The 16,515-nt window shown below is 40.7% G+C and overlaps 1 protein-coding gene across 1 annotated transcript; it reads left to right on the top strand.

Moving 5' to 3' along the window:
* Positions 1–8,350: 8,350 nt before the first annotated feature.
* Positions 8,351–15,271, top strand: EAPP (E2F associated phosphoprotein). The gene is made up of 6 exons (XM_058162247.1): positions 8,351–8,706; positions 9,779–9,960; positions 11,132–11,230; positions 11,919–12,042; positions 13,336–13,455; positions 14,574–15,271. Exons 1-6 carry the CDS (start codon positions 8,633–8,635, stop codon positions 14,845–14,847), a joined length of 873 nt encoding a protein of 290 aa, XP_058018230.1. The 5' UTR covers positions 8,351–8,632; the 3' UTR covers positions 14,848–15,271.
* The last annotated feature ends 1,244 nt before the right edge of the window (positions 15,272–16,515 follow it).

Here is a 16,515-nt window from a genome sequence, read left to right as displayed (position 1 = left end):
TTCTGTATTTTATACCTTGGAATAAGAAAACACAGATCTTGACATCCTTCATTTCCTCCCTCAGTTGTTTTTAAGATTAAACATTTCCCAGTTCTTTCACTCTCTTCATATGGCATAATTTCTGGTCCATTGAACATGTTGTCTTCCTCTGAGCCTGTTCCAATTTTTCTAATTTTTTAAAGTGTAGTGTCCAGTTTTGGACACTATTTAAAGTAAGGTCTGATCACAATACAAAAAAGTTCATTACTATTCTATGAATCACTTTGAATCATTATTTTCCATGATTTGGAAATTTCTGGTGACACATGTAAAATTGCATTGCCTTCTTTGGAATTTCATCACACTGCTGACTCACAGAAAATCCTTTATAAGAGGAATTTGCTTAGAAGTTAACTAGTAACAGAAAAGGCAGAGTTACTCAACTCCTGTTTTGGTTCCATCTTCTCCAACAGCATTATTTGTCAGTAAGAAACTGAAAAGAATGATTATTATATCATAATATTATATATTATTATATATATTATTATAAATAATATTCATATTAATAGAAACATGATAAAAAAAAGTCTTTGGAAGCTCTAAATCAGTATGAATAGGATACTAAAGGAATTAATGGTCTGGTCAAATCTTTCATGTATCTGAGAAATTGGAACTTTACGATGATTGAAAAGGAGCTTTTCCTCCCCCTCTCCAAATAGGAGAACAGGAAAATTCATCAAACTACAGAAGTACTATTTATAGGAATAAGACTGGAGGAAAAAAGAAGAGGACATGTGAATGAGATTAACATTTTAAACAGTATTTCTAAAACTAGACTTTGAAGTCTTGTTCATGTATCTTAGAATTAACAGTACTATGTGTTGCTAAACTCTTTGTAGTTGTCATACAAAATTCCCCATGCTGTATGATCTTTAAAAGTACTGAGGCTTAATAAGGCCAGGAAAAATTGCTCATTTCCCATTGTACACCAGAGGTTATCAGTTAACTACAGGCATGGAGGTTTGTAAGAACAAGCCTATTTTGAAAACAGGAGTTTGATTTTCTTGGCTCCTTATATCCAGCACGTAGAAAATTCACTTATCCATGAGCCGTGGTGGCGCAGTGGTTAGAAGGCAGTACTGCAGGCTACTTCCGCTGGCTGCCGGTAGTTTGAGTCTCACTGACTCAGATAAGTCTCTGTTTGGTTCTTTGCTTACGATTTCTGTTTGTTCTCGGCTCCAGTCAGCTGTGGGGTTAATTAAATCAAAGTCAGGGCTGGTCTCGCCTAATTCTGCCTTATCGCTCAATCTGTTTCTTAATTGATCTATGTGGCGCCTCCTGACTCTCCCGGACCTGCGCAGTTCACTTTCTGGAGTTGAGTCGAGCGTGCCGGAGGGACTTTTCGTTCCTCTGAGCCTGTTCCAATTTTTCTAATATTCAGTTAGAATTTGCCTTTCTACAATTGCTTATTCTGTATTTTATACCTTGGAATAAGAAAACACAGGTCTTGACATCCTTCATTTCCTCCCTCAGTTGTTTTTAAGATTAAACATTTCCCAGTTCTTTCACTCTCTTCATATGGCATAATTTCTGGTCCATTGAACATGTTGTCTTCCTCTGAGCTCCTCCTCCCGCCATCCGCCCTGGATTATTCGCCGCTCGGACCTGCTGTCCTCTAGAGGGACCGGAGGGTGTCGCTGGACCTCGCCTGACTCAGATAAGTCTCTGTTTGGTTCTTTGCTTACGATTTCTGTTTGTTCTCGGCTCCAGTCAGCTGTGGGGTTAATTAAATCATAGTCAGGGCTGGTCTCGCCTAATTCTGCCTTATCGCTCAATCTGTTTCTTAATTGATCTATGTGGCGCCTCCTGACTCTCCCGGACCTGCGCAGTTCACTTTCTGGAGTTGAGTCGAGCTTGCCGGAGGGACTTTTCGTTCCTCTGAGCTCCTCCTCCCGCCATCCGCCCTGGATTATTCGCCGCTCGGACCTGCTGTCCTCTAGAGGGACCGGAGGGTGTCGCTGGACCTCGCCTGACTCAGATAAGTCTCTGTTTGGTTCTTTGCTTACGCTTTCTGTTTGTTCTCGGCTCCAGTCAGCTGTGGGGTTAATTAAATCATAGTCAGGGCTGGTCTCGCCTAATTCTGCCTTATCGCTCAATCTGTTTCTTAATTGATCTATGTGGCGCCTCCTGACTCTCCCGGACCTGCGCAGTTCACTTTCTGGAGTTGAGTCGAGCTTGCCGGAGGGACTTTTCGTTCCTCTGAGCCTGTTCCAATTTTTCTAATATTCAGTTAGAATTTGCCTTTCTACAATTGCTTATTCTGTATTTTATACCTTGGAATAAGAAAACACAGATCTTGACATCCTTCATTTCCTCCTCAGTTGTTTTTAAGATTAACATTTCCCAGTTCTTTCACTCTCTTCATATGGCATAATTTCTGGTCCATTGAACATGTTGTCTTCCTCTGAGCTCCTCCTCCCGCCATCCGCCCTGGATTATTCGCCGCTCGGACCTGCTGTCCTCTAGAGGGACCGGAGGGTGTCGCTGGACCTCGCCTGACTCAGATAAGTCTCTGTTTGGTTCTTTGCTTACGCTTTCTGTTTGTTCTCGGCTCCAGTCAGCTGTGGGGTTAATTAAATCATAGTCAGGGCTGGTCTCGCCTAATTCTGCCTTATCGCTCAATCTGTTTCTTAATTGATCTATGTGGCGCCTCCTGACTCTCCCGGACCTGCGCAGTTCACTTTCTGGAGTTGAGTCGAGCTTGCCGGAGGGACTTTTCGTTCCTCTGAGCCTGTTCCAATTTTTCTAATATTCAGTTAGAATTTGCCTTTCTACAATTGCTTATTCTGTATTTTATACCTTGGAATAAGAAAACACAGGTCTTGACATCCTTCATTTCCTCCCTCAGTTGTTTTTAAGATTAACATTTCCCAGTTCTTTCACTCTCTTCATATGGCATAATTTCTGGTCCATTGAACATGTTGTCTTCCTCTGAGCCTGTTCCAATTTTTCTAATATTCAGTTAGAATTTGCCTTTCTACAATTGCTTATTCTGTATTTTATACCTTGGAATAAGAAAACACAGGTCTTGACATCCTTCATTTCCTCCCTCAGTTGTTTTTAAGATTAACATTTCCCAGTTCTTTCACTCTCTTCTTCGCCTGGACTTTCTGATCGCCATTCACCACCGCAGGGAGACGGAGCCGACACGTTGGTTCCGTCCCAGGCGCCTGATGGACCCGGAGAGGTTCCGGACGGAGCTTGGGTCATTTCCTGAGGGTCTGGCTCACGGCTCGGCTGAGGAACTTGTTGCGGCCTGGGGACGGGCGCTGAGAGGGCATGTCGGATGCCCTTCAGCCAGGTACCCTTCAAATAATGCTGCGGTGAACTGTGGATCGTTATCGGACACGATGGTGTCCGCAGCCCATGTGGCGAAAAGGTGTTTTAGGGCTGCAGTGACAGCTCCCGCGGTTGTGGATTTCATTAGATGATCTCCAGCCATTTGGAGAATGCATCCACCACAATTAGAAATGTTTGGCCGTGGAAGGGCCGGCAAAATCAATATGTATGCGGGACCAAGGGCCTTGGGGTTTCTCCCACTCCAACACTGGGGCCGTGGTGGTAGTGGTCTGATTCCTGACAGACTTGGCATCGCCAACCCTGTCACTGATTTCCTGTCCATTAGGGGCCACCAGACATAGCTCCTAGCCAAACCCTTCATCCTCACAATTCCTGGGTGACCCTCATGCAGGAGTTCCAGGACTTTTTTCCTTAGTTTTTCGGGGGCCACTACCCTATCCCCCCAGGGCAGGCACCCCTTGTACAGACAATTCCCTTTTTCTTTACAAACTTTAAACGCCGCCATGCAGCGGGCCATCCCCTTTGAACCCATCCAATCACAGTTCTTAATACAACGTCCCGGTATGAGGCCCGAGCCACTTCCTGAGATGTGGCTGGGCCAGAGTCCAAAGAGTCAATTAGTAGAACGGGTGCGCCGGGTGGGGTCCTCGATTTCCTGGCAATGGGCATCTGCTCAGTGCGTCTGCATGCCCCAACTCCTTTCCAGGCCGATGCTGCAGTTTGTAGGAGTAGGCGGCCAAAAAATAGTCCATCTGGTCAGTCTAGGTGAGAGTGCTACTGGCGTTGGGCGGTCGCCAGCCAGTAACCCCAATAGCGGTCTGTGATCAGTGACAATTTCAAAGTCTCGCCAAAACGATTCGTGAAATTTTTCACCCCTGACACTATTGCGAGAGCCTCCTATCTAGTTGGCTGTAATTTCTTTCAGCCGGGACATCGCTCGTGAATAGAACGCTATAGGGGCTTCAGTGCCGTTTGGGAGTCTGTGGCTAAGTACAGCTCCTACTCCATAGGGGATGCATCACAAACCAATACTAACGGCAGCCTGTTATATTGTATTAACAGGCTATCGCTTGATAGCAAGTTTTTGACTGCCTCAAATGCCCTATTCTCTGACTTCCCCAAGACCAAACAGTGTTTTTCCAAGCAATTTATGCAACGGTTCAGCAACGGTTGCTTTGTTTCTTAAAAATACAGCATAAAAGTTTACCAGACCCAGGAAAGCCTGGAGTTCTGTCTTGTTTTTGGGTGCTGGGGCTCTCTTATCGCTTTGACTTTGCTCTCAGTGGGGTGAATTCCATTCTTATCTATCCTATATCCCAAAATTCAACAGATTCGACCCCTATCTGACACTTGCTTGCTTTAACTTTTAATCCTGCCGACCTAAAATGGCCAAAACTTTCCTTAATCGCTTCCCCAGTTCTCTTAAATCTTCCCGATACCAACACATCATCGAAATAGGGCACGACTCCTGGTAACCCTTGTAGGAGTCGCCCATCAAATTTTGAATAGCCCAGGGCCACACTCACCCCAAACTGTAACCGGTGCATTTAAAGGCACCTCGGTGCGTTACAATGGTCTGGGCTTCAGCTGTGCTAGCATCTACGGGTAGCTGTTGGTACGCTTGTGCCAAGTCTAATTTGGCGAAAACTTGTCCGTGCCCTAGTGAGTGCAATAAGTGTTGCACTACTGGAACTGGGTAGGCGCTTTTGCAATGCTTTGTTCAAGGTAGCCTTGTAATCAGCGCAAATTCTTATGGACCCGTCTGGTTTTATAGGGTGACGATTGGCGTCTCCCATTTGGCATGGTCAACTGGCACTAGTATCCCTGGCTGACTAATTTATCTAACTCTTTGTCGATTTTAGGTTTGAGTGCAAAAGGAACCCTCCTTGCCTTTAACCTAATGGGAGCTATTTGGGGTCTAAATTGAAGGAGATAGGGGTCCCTTGTACTTGCCTAAACGGTCCTCGAATCGTCTGCGAATTCCTCCATTAGGTGTTTTGCAGGTTGCATCCGTCCGTGGACGCCAGTCACCCCATTCCCAACGCCTGAACCAGTCTAGCCCCAGCAAGCTTGGCAAGGTTCCTCGACTAACGTGATGGGCAGGGTCTTTTCGTATGTCCCGTACTTGACCTCGACGGTCGTTGTCCTCGAACAGGGATGCGGTTGCCCTGGTAATCCTGCACCGGAGCCGTTGTTTCTGTAGCTTGCGCTTTGCGATGTGTGGCAAGGCTTTCACAAAAGTGTCCCAGGACATGATTGAGATAGCTGATCCTGTGTCTACTTCCAGTCGGCACGGTACGCCTTCAATCGTCGGGTTTGTGAAGATCTTTTCTTCGATGCGGGTAGCTGCGTGGTCTATGGTAACAGTCATTCGGTTTGACTTCGCGCTCTTTCTTTCCTGGCCAATCGCGGGTCGCCTCGCCGATCTCGCGCTCTGATTGGCTGGTTTGAAATTTCGCGGAATGTGGGTTTGCATCTCTGACTCAGAGCCGCTCTGATTGGCCGATTTGAATTTTCGGCGGAAGGTTGGGGTGCTCGGCAGACTTGAGCCAGGTGCCCTTCCTTTCACACCGCCGCAAATGGCGCCCCTGAACTTACATCTTTGGCGCTGATGTCGCCCGCAACTTCCGCATTCCTCCGGGTCTTCCTTGTCGATTTTCCGGTGTAGTGGACTTCTTCCTCCTTCGCTGGTTGACTCACGATAGGTTTCTTCGTGGTGGACTGTGCTCGGCTTTGCGCCCGCCATCGGCGTGAGTCGCTTTGTAAGGTGTCTGCTGCATGGTTGGACATCTCATGGGCTCTGGCTTCGTCCAGGCGTTTGCCAATGTCAGGTTGCTCTTGGCTAGCAACCGTCTCCTCAAACGGATGTCTCTGACCCCCCGTATAAGTTGTTCCAGCAGCTCTTCGTCCAGATCGCGGTACTCGCAATGCTTGGAGGCTTGTCTCAGGGCTGCCATGTAGTCGCTGATAGACTCGCCTTCTTGTTGCCTGCGCCCCAAACTCGCATCACGAACGATTTGGACGGGCTGGTGCGTAGTGATTCTTCAGGAGGGTCTGAAGGGTCTGCCACGACACGGAGTGTAGCGGTGTTGGCTCCGCTAGGGCTTCTGCGACGGCGATGACTGCGGACCCACAGTGGCTTATGAAGTAAGCCCGTTACGGTTGTCGGAGACTCCTGTAGCTCGTTGCCTCCAGGAAACTTTCAAACGGGTCATATATATTCCCCATGTCTCCTGGGCAGGGTCAAACGGAGTGGGTGGCGTGTAGCCGGTCATCGCTGCATTCGCCGTCACCTTGCTGGGTTTGAGTCTCGTAGTGAGTTCAGCTCTGTTCTGGTGCTCTGCCTCAAGATCCCACCTTCGTCGCCAATGTTATGTTTGGGTATTGACGAGGCAGGAGACCAGGTTAGTGACAACAGCTCTTTAATATAGTGTGACCCAGCAAAACTCTGGAGAAAAACCTCTCCTTATATACACTTCAGCCTGAGGCTGCATCCAATCAGAGACGAGATATTTCCCGCCTAAAACTCCCGCCAAAACTTACAGTAATACATTACAACTATGTGTTGCTAAACTCTTTGTAGTTGTCATACAAAATTCCCCATGCTATATGATCTTTAAAAGTACTGAGGCTTAATAAGGCCAGGAAAAATTGCTCATTTCCCATTGTACACCAGAGGTTATCAGGCATGGAGGTTAACTACAGGCATGGAGGTTTGTAAGAACAAGCCTATTTTGAAAACAGGAGTTTGATTTTCTTGGCTCCTTATATCCAGCACGTAGAAAACTCACTTATCCATGAGCCGTGGTGGCGCAGTGGTTAGAAGGCAGTACTGCAGGCTACTTCCGCTGGCTGCTGGTAGTTTGAGTCTCACTGACTCAAGATAGTTTTCCATCCTTCTGAGGTCAGTAAAATGAAAATCCAGATTGTTCAGGGCAATATACTGACTATAAACTGCTTAAGGAGGGCTGTGAAGCGATATATATGTCTTTATTGCTATCCAGCACCCTGCTATATCCAATTAAATAATCACAAAATGGTGGGAAATCTGGGAGTCCACAAAAACTTTAAAATACTGAGCTTGACAAACACTGGTATGGTGTGATGTGAACGGCATCTTTATGTACTGTTATATGTATTGTATATGTTACAGCATCTTACTGGTAAAAGGTTAGAATATTTTGAAACTGACATTTATTAAGAAAAACACAATATAATTTAAAATTAAAATGTTATTCCATACCGAAAGAGTTGGAAAAACCTACCAGCATCCATATTCAGAATTGTAAGTCTTAATAGGGAAACTCGTATCAGGTGACTAGGAAAAACTCCCTGGGTTCTTATTATGAATCCAAAACACTTTTCCTGTTATGAATAGAATGGAATGGAATAGAATAGAATTCTTTATTGCCCAAGTATGAGTGGACACAAGGATTTTGTCTTGATGCATATGCTCTCAGTGTACATAAAAGAAAAGATAGATTTGTCAAGAATCATAAGGTACAACACTTAATGATAGTCATAGGGTACAAATAAGCAATCAAATCACGTTAGGAAACAGTCAATATAAATCGTAAGGATACCAGCAACAAGGTTACAGTCATACAGTCATAAGTGGGAGGAGATGGGTGATAGGAATGGGAAGTTCCCCCTGTTCAATCACAGTCTGATCACTCCAGATTTTAATAGGGGAGAGCCTTTTCCCTTCTGCAAGCATAGAGAGTTTTCTCTCTCTTTTTTTTTTTTTGCCCTTCGAGCTAGGGCAGATTAGGCTTTTTGGGAAATTCGCGTCGCTATAATTGGCTGCTTTTTTCTTTTCCTGGTGTTTTTCCATGATCAAATTGTCCCAAAAGTGCTTTTTCAAGAGGCAACTGGACTTTCTTGGTTTTTTCTTTGAAGACGTGCAAGGAATATAAATCCTTCCATTCCCCACCATCCAGTCAAAGCTGAAGAAGCTTCCTGGATGAGAAGCTAAACGTCTCCAAAGAAAAAAAAACCAGAAAGTCCAATTGCCTCTTGAAAAACCACCTTCGGGACAACCGCGACCTGAATGATTGAAAATCCATAGACATGATTGCAAACTCCAATGAGCACCAGATAGAAACGCAGAGGCGCAGACACGGGCGCATGAAGTTTGAAACCGGAACTAAATATTTTCCGGATTTGTATCCGGAATCAGAAATTGGTGGCACCAACCCCAGGCTTAAAGGAACAGGAAGTGACGAGAAAGACGATTTGTGCTAGTTGGGGGACGGAATAGACCAGGATTGTTTACTCCAACCAAGAGGCCGGCATGAGTTCTCTGCGGGAAGAAGATGATCCTTATGTGATCGAGGAGCCCAGCGACGAGGACCCAGCGCAGAGCAGGTCTTTTGGGTTTGGGAAGGCAGCTGCAATACGTCTTAGTGGGGTTGGGATGTTACAGAGAAGGAAAAACCAGGAAAGGCCTCGTTTCCTTTTTAATGAGCTATTGTCGAGAGATCATTAGTTACTTTTCTGAGATCAGGTGAAACTGCTGTGTATTGCAACCTGCCGCTTTCTATATTTTGCAAAAACAAACGCAAAAAAATCCTTGAGATCTTCACGTTTCTTTCCGCAGTTATATCTTAAACGGCTTTGTAAATTTTGGTTTTGAGAATTGCTCTTGCTTATTTACCTGTTTTGCACAGTGGTATGCTTACATTTGAGTATTATCCCATACTAAATAACCTGTGCTCCTTTGGGTCATTGTTTCAGAAATATTTCCTTACCTGAACAGAGAAACAAAATGACCAGGGTGGGCAATAAAGCAATGGGAGCAGGAGCAACTTCGGACTTCCTGCTGCTTGGCAGGGAGCATTTGAAATCTTCCTTCTCCCTGTTTCTCCCTCCCTCCGTTCTTACCTCTTCCCAGCAGGAAGGTAAATGGCTGATGCTGGGGAGGGAGAAGATGGGACTGTCTGGAAAACTGGCATGGAACTCTAAAAATGAAGATCATATCACCACAGGAGCATCCAGTAGCATTGAAGCAGGGATATCTTTCCCAATTTTCCTAACCTCATAAATAATCAGTCCTACATTTTGGACACATTCTGAAAGTTATCCCATTTGCGATAACTTGGTTTAAAAATTGTTGCTGTATTATGCCCAGTTTTGCTCAATTAAAGGTCATGACAATGAGGGTTTTAGTTATATGAAATATAATTCTGTTATGAAAGGGCAGACATAAATTTACTTAGTTGCTTTTCATAAATATTCTTCAAATAATTTTCTCTCTGAAGTGAGATGAACCTTTAAACTCACATTTTTTTCTTGTTAGCTGATGTTTCTAGCCAGCTGCTAATTAAAAAGGCTATTTTAGAAATACCTTCTTTAAGTAATGTTAAACAAGGACCACCTGTGTGATATTCATCTTGAAATAATGATCTCTTAATATCTCGTCATCTACACCACTGTGTAGTTCTGAAGATGAAGTGGATGTGCTTTTATATGGCACCCCAGACCAGAAGCGTAAACTGATACGGGAGTGTCTCACAGGAGAAAGTGAATCTTCTAGTGATGATGAATTCCAAAAGGAAATGGAAGCTGAACTTAGCTGCACCATGAAAAATATGGAAGGCCAGTGGAAGTCACAACTTCCAGGTAAACATTTTTCCAAAATTTAAAAATATGAATTGGCTTTCCAGGACTTTTCAATCCTGATTAGTTTTGGGAGATCAGCTCATTTCAACTAATTTCGCCTATTTGCTGTAACCATGAGGGGATACTCAACTCTAAATATTGAGGAATATGAAGAAACTGGATAATGGAAATGTAGTCCTGAGTCCTGTTGTGCTACAAAAATAACCAAAGAAAAAAAATCAGTGCTTGTTTTTTAATTCTATGCAACTACAAAATGTAAACAGGGCAACAGGACTCAAGGTTATATTTCCATATTTCTATCAATAAATGTAGAGAATATTAATAAGGTTGCTAATATCAATTTCTATTTTACAAATATTTTTAATAATACAGCTACATTTAAAATTAAAAGATAATTTGCTGTGTGTGATATTTTTGTCAAGACACTGCAAGCATTTGAGGCACATTTGTGCCTACTTAAGATTTTAAGTCCAGAAGATTCAAGGTTTCTCATATTCACTGCAAAATCAGTTTAATTTGTGCAATCACAGAATCGTCGTAACGAGATGCCAGGATATTGACACTGAATCAAATAGTTTCTCTTTTCTATAATTAACTGACAATGCAATCCTATGCTGGGATTTACTTTTGAGTGCATTTTGTATAGGATTGCATTCTAGGTAGTTTGAACAAGCATATTCTTCCAGTATAATCACTCACAGCATTGTTGTCAGGCTGATGATCTCTGGGTTTTTTTGAGTGATTTTGGAATAAAAAATAAACATCATCTGGTAAGCTACTGCTTAAAAAGGAACTATTATTAACGAACATCTGGGAATGGCTATCTGAGTGCATGGGTTTAAAAGAGAATTAGAACAACTTATGAAGAATAAGACCATCTATATTTGTAATGCTACACTGATCATATATTACCTCCTGGATTAAAAATTGGTACCAGTTGCTGAGACAGACGGGTGTTTCGACCCATGTTCTACTTGTAGGCTCCTGTAGGTATTTGATTGATTACTGTTAAAGCAGAATGCTAATTGGGCTGAGTACAGTTGATCTTATATGTAAAGAATATAAACAAAAGCAATTATAGTTGCACGGAATTTCAGTGTATAACTAGGAGGATATGTACATATTTGCACATGTAGAGTGATCTCATAATTGTATGTTTTTTGTGACTTAGGTGATGCTTCTGTTGCTGGGCAGTCTGGAACTGTCTCCACTCCTAAGTATTATGATGACATTTATTTTGATTCCGATTCAGATGATGAAGATGTAGCACGTAAATAACCATTAATTTTATAGCCTGTCTAAAAACATAAACAGTAGAATTCCTTTGTCTTCCAAATACAGAATAAGCTCTCAAAATCTGAAGTGCTAGTTACATTTTGTTTGCTAATTAAAAAAAAATTGAAATGAAATGAACACATATACATCTCCATGCAAATTTAGTATACAATTCTTTGGATGCCATCATGGATGCCACTTATTTATTAATTAAATTTATACATTGCCCATCTCACTATCCAAAAAGAAACGGTGAATGCAGGTGATTTTGTGTGTGTGTGTGGGTCACTAATGTGTTTATTTTTACTTAAGGATTACAGTATTATCTTTAGTCTATGAATTTGATCTGCACAAAAGTTGAATATGTATTTCCCCCTTCCCCTTCCAATACATACATACAAGCCATTGGAAAATGGCATTGATTTTAGCCCAGTCATTGCTAACCTTTTCCGGATTGAGTGCCCAAAGCGTGTGTGCATGTGCATGAATACACATGCACCAAACCACCAAAACTCTATATATGTGACTATCACATATGGAAATATCAGACATTTAGGAGATACCTGTTTGGAATATTTTTCATAGATACCCACCCAGGGGATGTTAATTCAACAGAGGCTTCTGTTTTTGAGTTACACATTTTGTGTCATGACTACAAGTATAATCTGTTTCAAACGTGACAGGTTCTACAGAAACCAGGAAAAAAAGAAAACATCACCAACGACGAATTCCAACTAATGATGAGTTATTTTATGATCCAGAAGAAGACAATAGAGATCAGGAATGGGTAGATACGATAAGAAGGAGGTAAGAAGAATGGTGAAACTTTACTCTGTGATTAAAGCTAGTTTATATTAAGAACTCAGAGCTTTAAAGTTCTGCATTCAACTCAACCTTTAAATTTAGACACTACCTAAAGTTTCCTGAATATGGTGGAATATAAATTGATATAGATATAATTAATTAATTGCATTTTCACCACAGTTTATGTGGTCCACAGATCATCTTATTGCTTTAACATTGCCTTCCTTTCTGAATCCCCAAGATGGAGATTAATTATTGAGACTTCTATCATAGAATCTTTTATTCCTGTCAATATTTTATGTCACTGCAAATTTCATTACCTACCTTTTTTTTCTTAGTGTGAAGTCTTCATTTTACTTAAGGATGTTTAGATTTGCTTGTGTGCCATCAAGTCATTTTAAACTGCTAGTGACCATATAGATATTCTTTATTTCATTCTATCTCTAACCTATTCTTTCAAGTCTCCCTATAGTGCACTCATCATTGTCACCTAATCGACCCACCTGCTGTTGGCAGATTTTTTTTTTTAAATTTTGGAATAAATTATGATAAAAGTCTTACATATTTCTGATTTCCTGCCATTGTTGCAAATTTGTGTTTAATTATTGGTACATCAAATGAATCTTAGACTCTGGTAACTCCTTTCTGCACATTCAGTTAAGGAAAGATAAGCCAGTTGGAATTATATTTTGAGCTAGTTTAAGGCAGGAAGACATTTCATTTGCATTGCTGGATTTTCTAGTAGTTATACAAATGTACATATGATAAAATTGCATTGAAACACATGCACTAGAATGTAAAGAAGCAGATAATCGTATACTTACATCTGACTCCCCTACATTAAGTTAAATAAGAACTAGTTTTTTTGCAGGGCTGGGGGGGGGAATTGTGTAAATACCAACTTTCCCCTTGCCTATCCAGTAATTTATATAAGAGATCTCTAGTTCTGCCAGTATGGGTCTGATGACATTAAACACCTTCAGGGTGACATCTATTTGTGTTCCTGGAGTGATGTCGAATTGTCTTGTTGGGTTTCTCTTGTCAATTTGTTCCTGCTTGCATTAAATATGAATAATATGGGTAATCTGGAGAGAAATATGAATTTGTGTAAAACCTGTATCAAAAGGGTGGTGGTGAAGGGTGAAGCCATGTCATTTTGGGTGTGATATTTATGTCTAGGACTAAGAACATTGAACATTGAATTATCATCACCCACCATTTCTAGGTTTTTGGTATGCATCAAAGATTGCTACACTAATAGTGATGTTTCTTTACTTTTGTGCTCTCTTGCTGTAGTTATCATAATATAAGAAATGTTCGATCACAACAACAAGAAAAACTTCCTGCCATTCCCAACAGTGATGCTATTTTGAACTGTCCTGCTTGTATGACAACATTATGCCTTGATTGTCAAAGGTAATTTTTCAAACTCTGCATAATATAAACTATTTATTTATGTGGTTAAGTTAATAGTTTAATTTTCAATTCAGTTTCCAGAAGTATTTACCTTGCATGTACTCAAAAAATAAATAAATAGGGACTTAGTATAGATAGTCCTCGATTTACAACAGTTGAGTCACAAATTTATGTTGCGAAGCAAGACAGTTAAGTAAGTTGTGTCCCATTTTGCAACCTTTTTTGCTACAGTTAAGCTAATCACTGCAGTTGTTAAGTGAATCTGGCTTCTCCCATTGACTTTGCTTGTTGAAAGTCAACTGGGAAGTTTACAAATGGTGATCACTTGATCTTGGGACAGTGCAACTGTCATAAAAACTTGCCAATTGCCCAGATTTTTATCACATGACCAAGGGATGCTGCAACGGTCATAAGTAGGAAAACTGGTCATAAGTCACTTTTTGCAGTGTTGTCGTAAATTTGAACAGTCATTAAATGAATGGTCCTAAGTCAAGGACTACCTGTACATAGTTTTTCATCATTAGTTTGTCAGGAGTGAAAATATGGAGAGGAGTAATTTCTTTATCAGTATATTTAGATGCATAAACTTATTCAGACCAATATCTGTTGTGCGATGAAAGTTTCAATTCTTCATATGCAACCTGCCCCAATCTGCTGTGATGGATTCTCTGATCTTTTACAGCACACTAGGAGGAAAAATCAGTTTCACTGGTTAATATACTTCTGCCAGTTCACTGATGCTGTTTACAGTAGATTGAGTAATAGCAGACAACTATTATCTAAGATGGCTTGCATCAATATAGCAAGTCTCTCCCTGCCTAAAAGTTACAAATTTAAAACAAACAACACATCCAATGTAGAAAAGGCAGATTCATTATTTTTAAAGTTCAGAATAAAATGGTAATATGAGCTATTCAGATAGTCCTTGAGTTATAGCTGTAATAGAGCCTGCAGGTTACAGTTGGAGGTCATGATTGTTAAGTGTGCCCATTTTTGGGTCAATAACTGGAGCACGGAGTGCCTCAGCTTGCATTCAATATTTAAAGGGTTATCAATTTTGAAATATTTAATCAGCCAAGGTCACTATGTTTTTCCTTCTCCCCTGCTGTTCTTTTTAGGCATGAATTATACAAAACTCAATACAGAGCAATGTTTGTGATGAACTGTTCAGTTGTCAAAGAAGAAATTTTGAAATACAAATACCCACTGAAAAAGAAGACAAACAGAGGACACAAGAAAATTAAGCAGAGTAATGAATCAACAACTGGCTCAGAAAGCCAGGAAGAAGAAATATATCACCCAGTAAAATGTACCGAATGTTCAACAGAAGTGGCTGCATTAGATAAGGATGAAGTCTTTCATTTTTTCAATGTATTGGCAAGCCATTGCTAAGGCGCACTATTTTACATTTTTCAACATTATATTAAAATGTCAAAGTGAGAGATGATTTAATCTAAGGCCCCTTTTGTATTTTTAAAACACCGCTTGACTAATCCGAAATGGAGATTATGCTATCTGTGTTCTTCTCTGTAAAAATAAAACAAGGGAACTTTTAATTTATGTTCAGAAGTTGAACAGTTTTATTCTATTATGTAGAATCAAAATAGTTCTGAGTTAAAGAGATATCAGTCAATGTTCATACTTTATTTAATGGCTGATTTATAAAAACATATTTTCAACATTTAACAGTCCAAGATTAATTCTCTTTAATTATGAATAATCCCGCGTATGTTTTCCTGCCTATTACTTCATATAATTCCTGAATTATGTGCTGTCTGTATTAAAGTTGATTTATTATTAAAGGAAATGAAATGTTGAGGTCATCAGCCAATAATTTTCTTCATTGTATAACACTACTGCTAAACCTAATTACACATACATAGTCATTAACATATGTTCTGGAAAATTCTCTGGACACTATCTTCTTTGATTATGCATAGGTCATTAGGCTAGCATGATTACAAGTGGCATAATTTTACAAACCTATCAGTTAAAAAGATCAAAAAATAATACATCGGTCAAGTCAATAAAAGTGTGGCTTGGAAGCCAACCAGCAGCATACTATATTCAAAGAACGGTTCAGGAAAAACCTCCAAATGAAGACAATTTTAACCAAATAGGAAGAGGCATAAAGAGAAACGTAGAAATACTTGCTATAAACATAGCCACAGTTTTGAAGGTTTTCTGCCATAATTAAAAGGAAGTGAGATTTATAAAATACAGTATTCTCACATGCATGGACTATGAAGCAGCGCCTTTTGCTTAGATACCATTTCACTTGGGAATGGAAAAATAAATCACCTTTCCTTTGCAAATAGTGCACAGAAAACGGGGGCGGGGGGGGCGGGAAAGGAGCCAGACTTCCTTTGATTAAGATGTTTGTTATGATTGACAAAAAGAATTTGTTCAGGATGTGTTCACATCTCTGGTGACATTTCCTTGTGGAAATATCTTTGCATCTGACCCATTGTTTTACAAAACCCAATTCAAATGGGAGGAATTAATGGGTGATGTTTGTACAATCCTACTTTGGAAAGATCGGTATTTCTAAAGAGCCAGTTTGGTGGTGTGGTTAAAGTGCTGGCCTGGAAACTGGAGACAGTTCTAATGCCAACTTAGGCATGAAAGCCAACTGGGTGACATTATTTATTCATTTTATTAAATTTATTGACCACCCCTTGTTGCCATAAGGTAACTCTGAGCAGTTTACAATATTACAAAGATACAATTGTACAAAATGTATACACAATAGGAATTAAACAATAATAAAGATAAATGCACAATCATAATAAAAAGATGGGGAGCCATCTTTTAGTGTGGGCCAGTCATTCTCAAGCCAACTTCTCCCATAGGGTGGTGGTTGTGGGGAAAACTACAGGAAAGTTTATTAGGTATGTTTGCCTCAAATTACAGTGGGGTAAAAAAGTATTTAGTCAGCCACCAGTTGTGCAAGTTTTCCCACTGAAAAAGATGAGAGGGGCCTGTAATTGTCATCATAGGCATACCTCAACTAGGAGAGACAACATGAGAAAACACATCCAGAAAATCACATTGTCTGAT

This window comes from Ahaetulla prasina, chromosome 1, assembly GCF_028640845.1.
Source record: "Ahaetulla prasina isolate Xishuangbanna chromosome 1, ASM2864084v1, whole genome shotgun sequence".
Lineage (NCBI taxonomy): Eukaryota > Metazoa > Chordata > Lepidosauria > Squamata > Colubridae > Ahaetulla > Ahaetulla prasina.
Note: the sequence above shows the minus strand (reverse complement) of the source record. Positions and strands in the feature narration are given on the sequence as shown.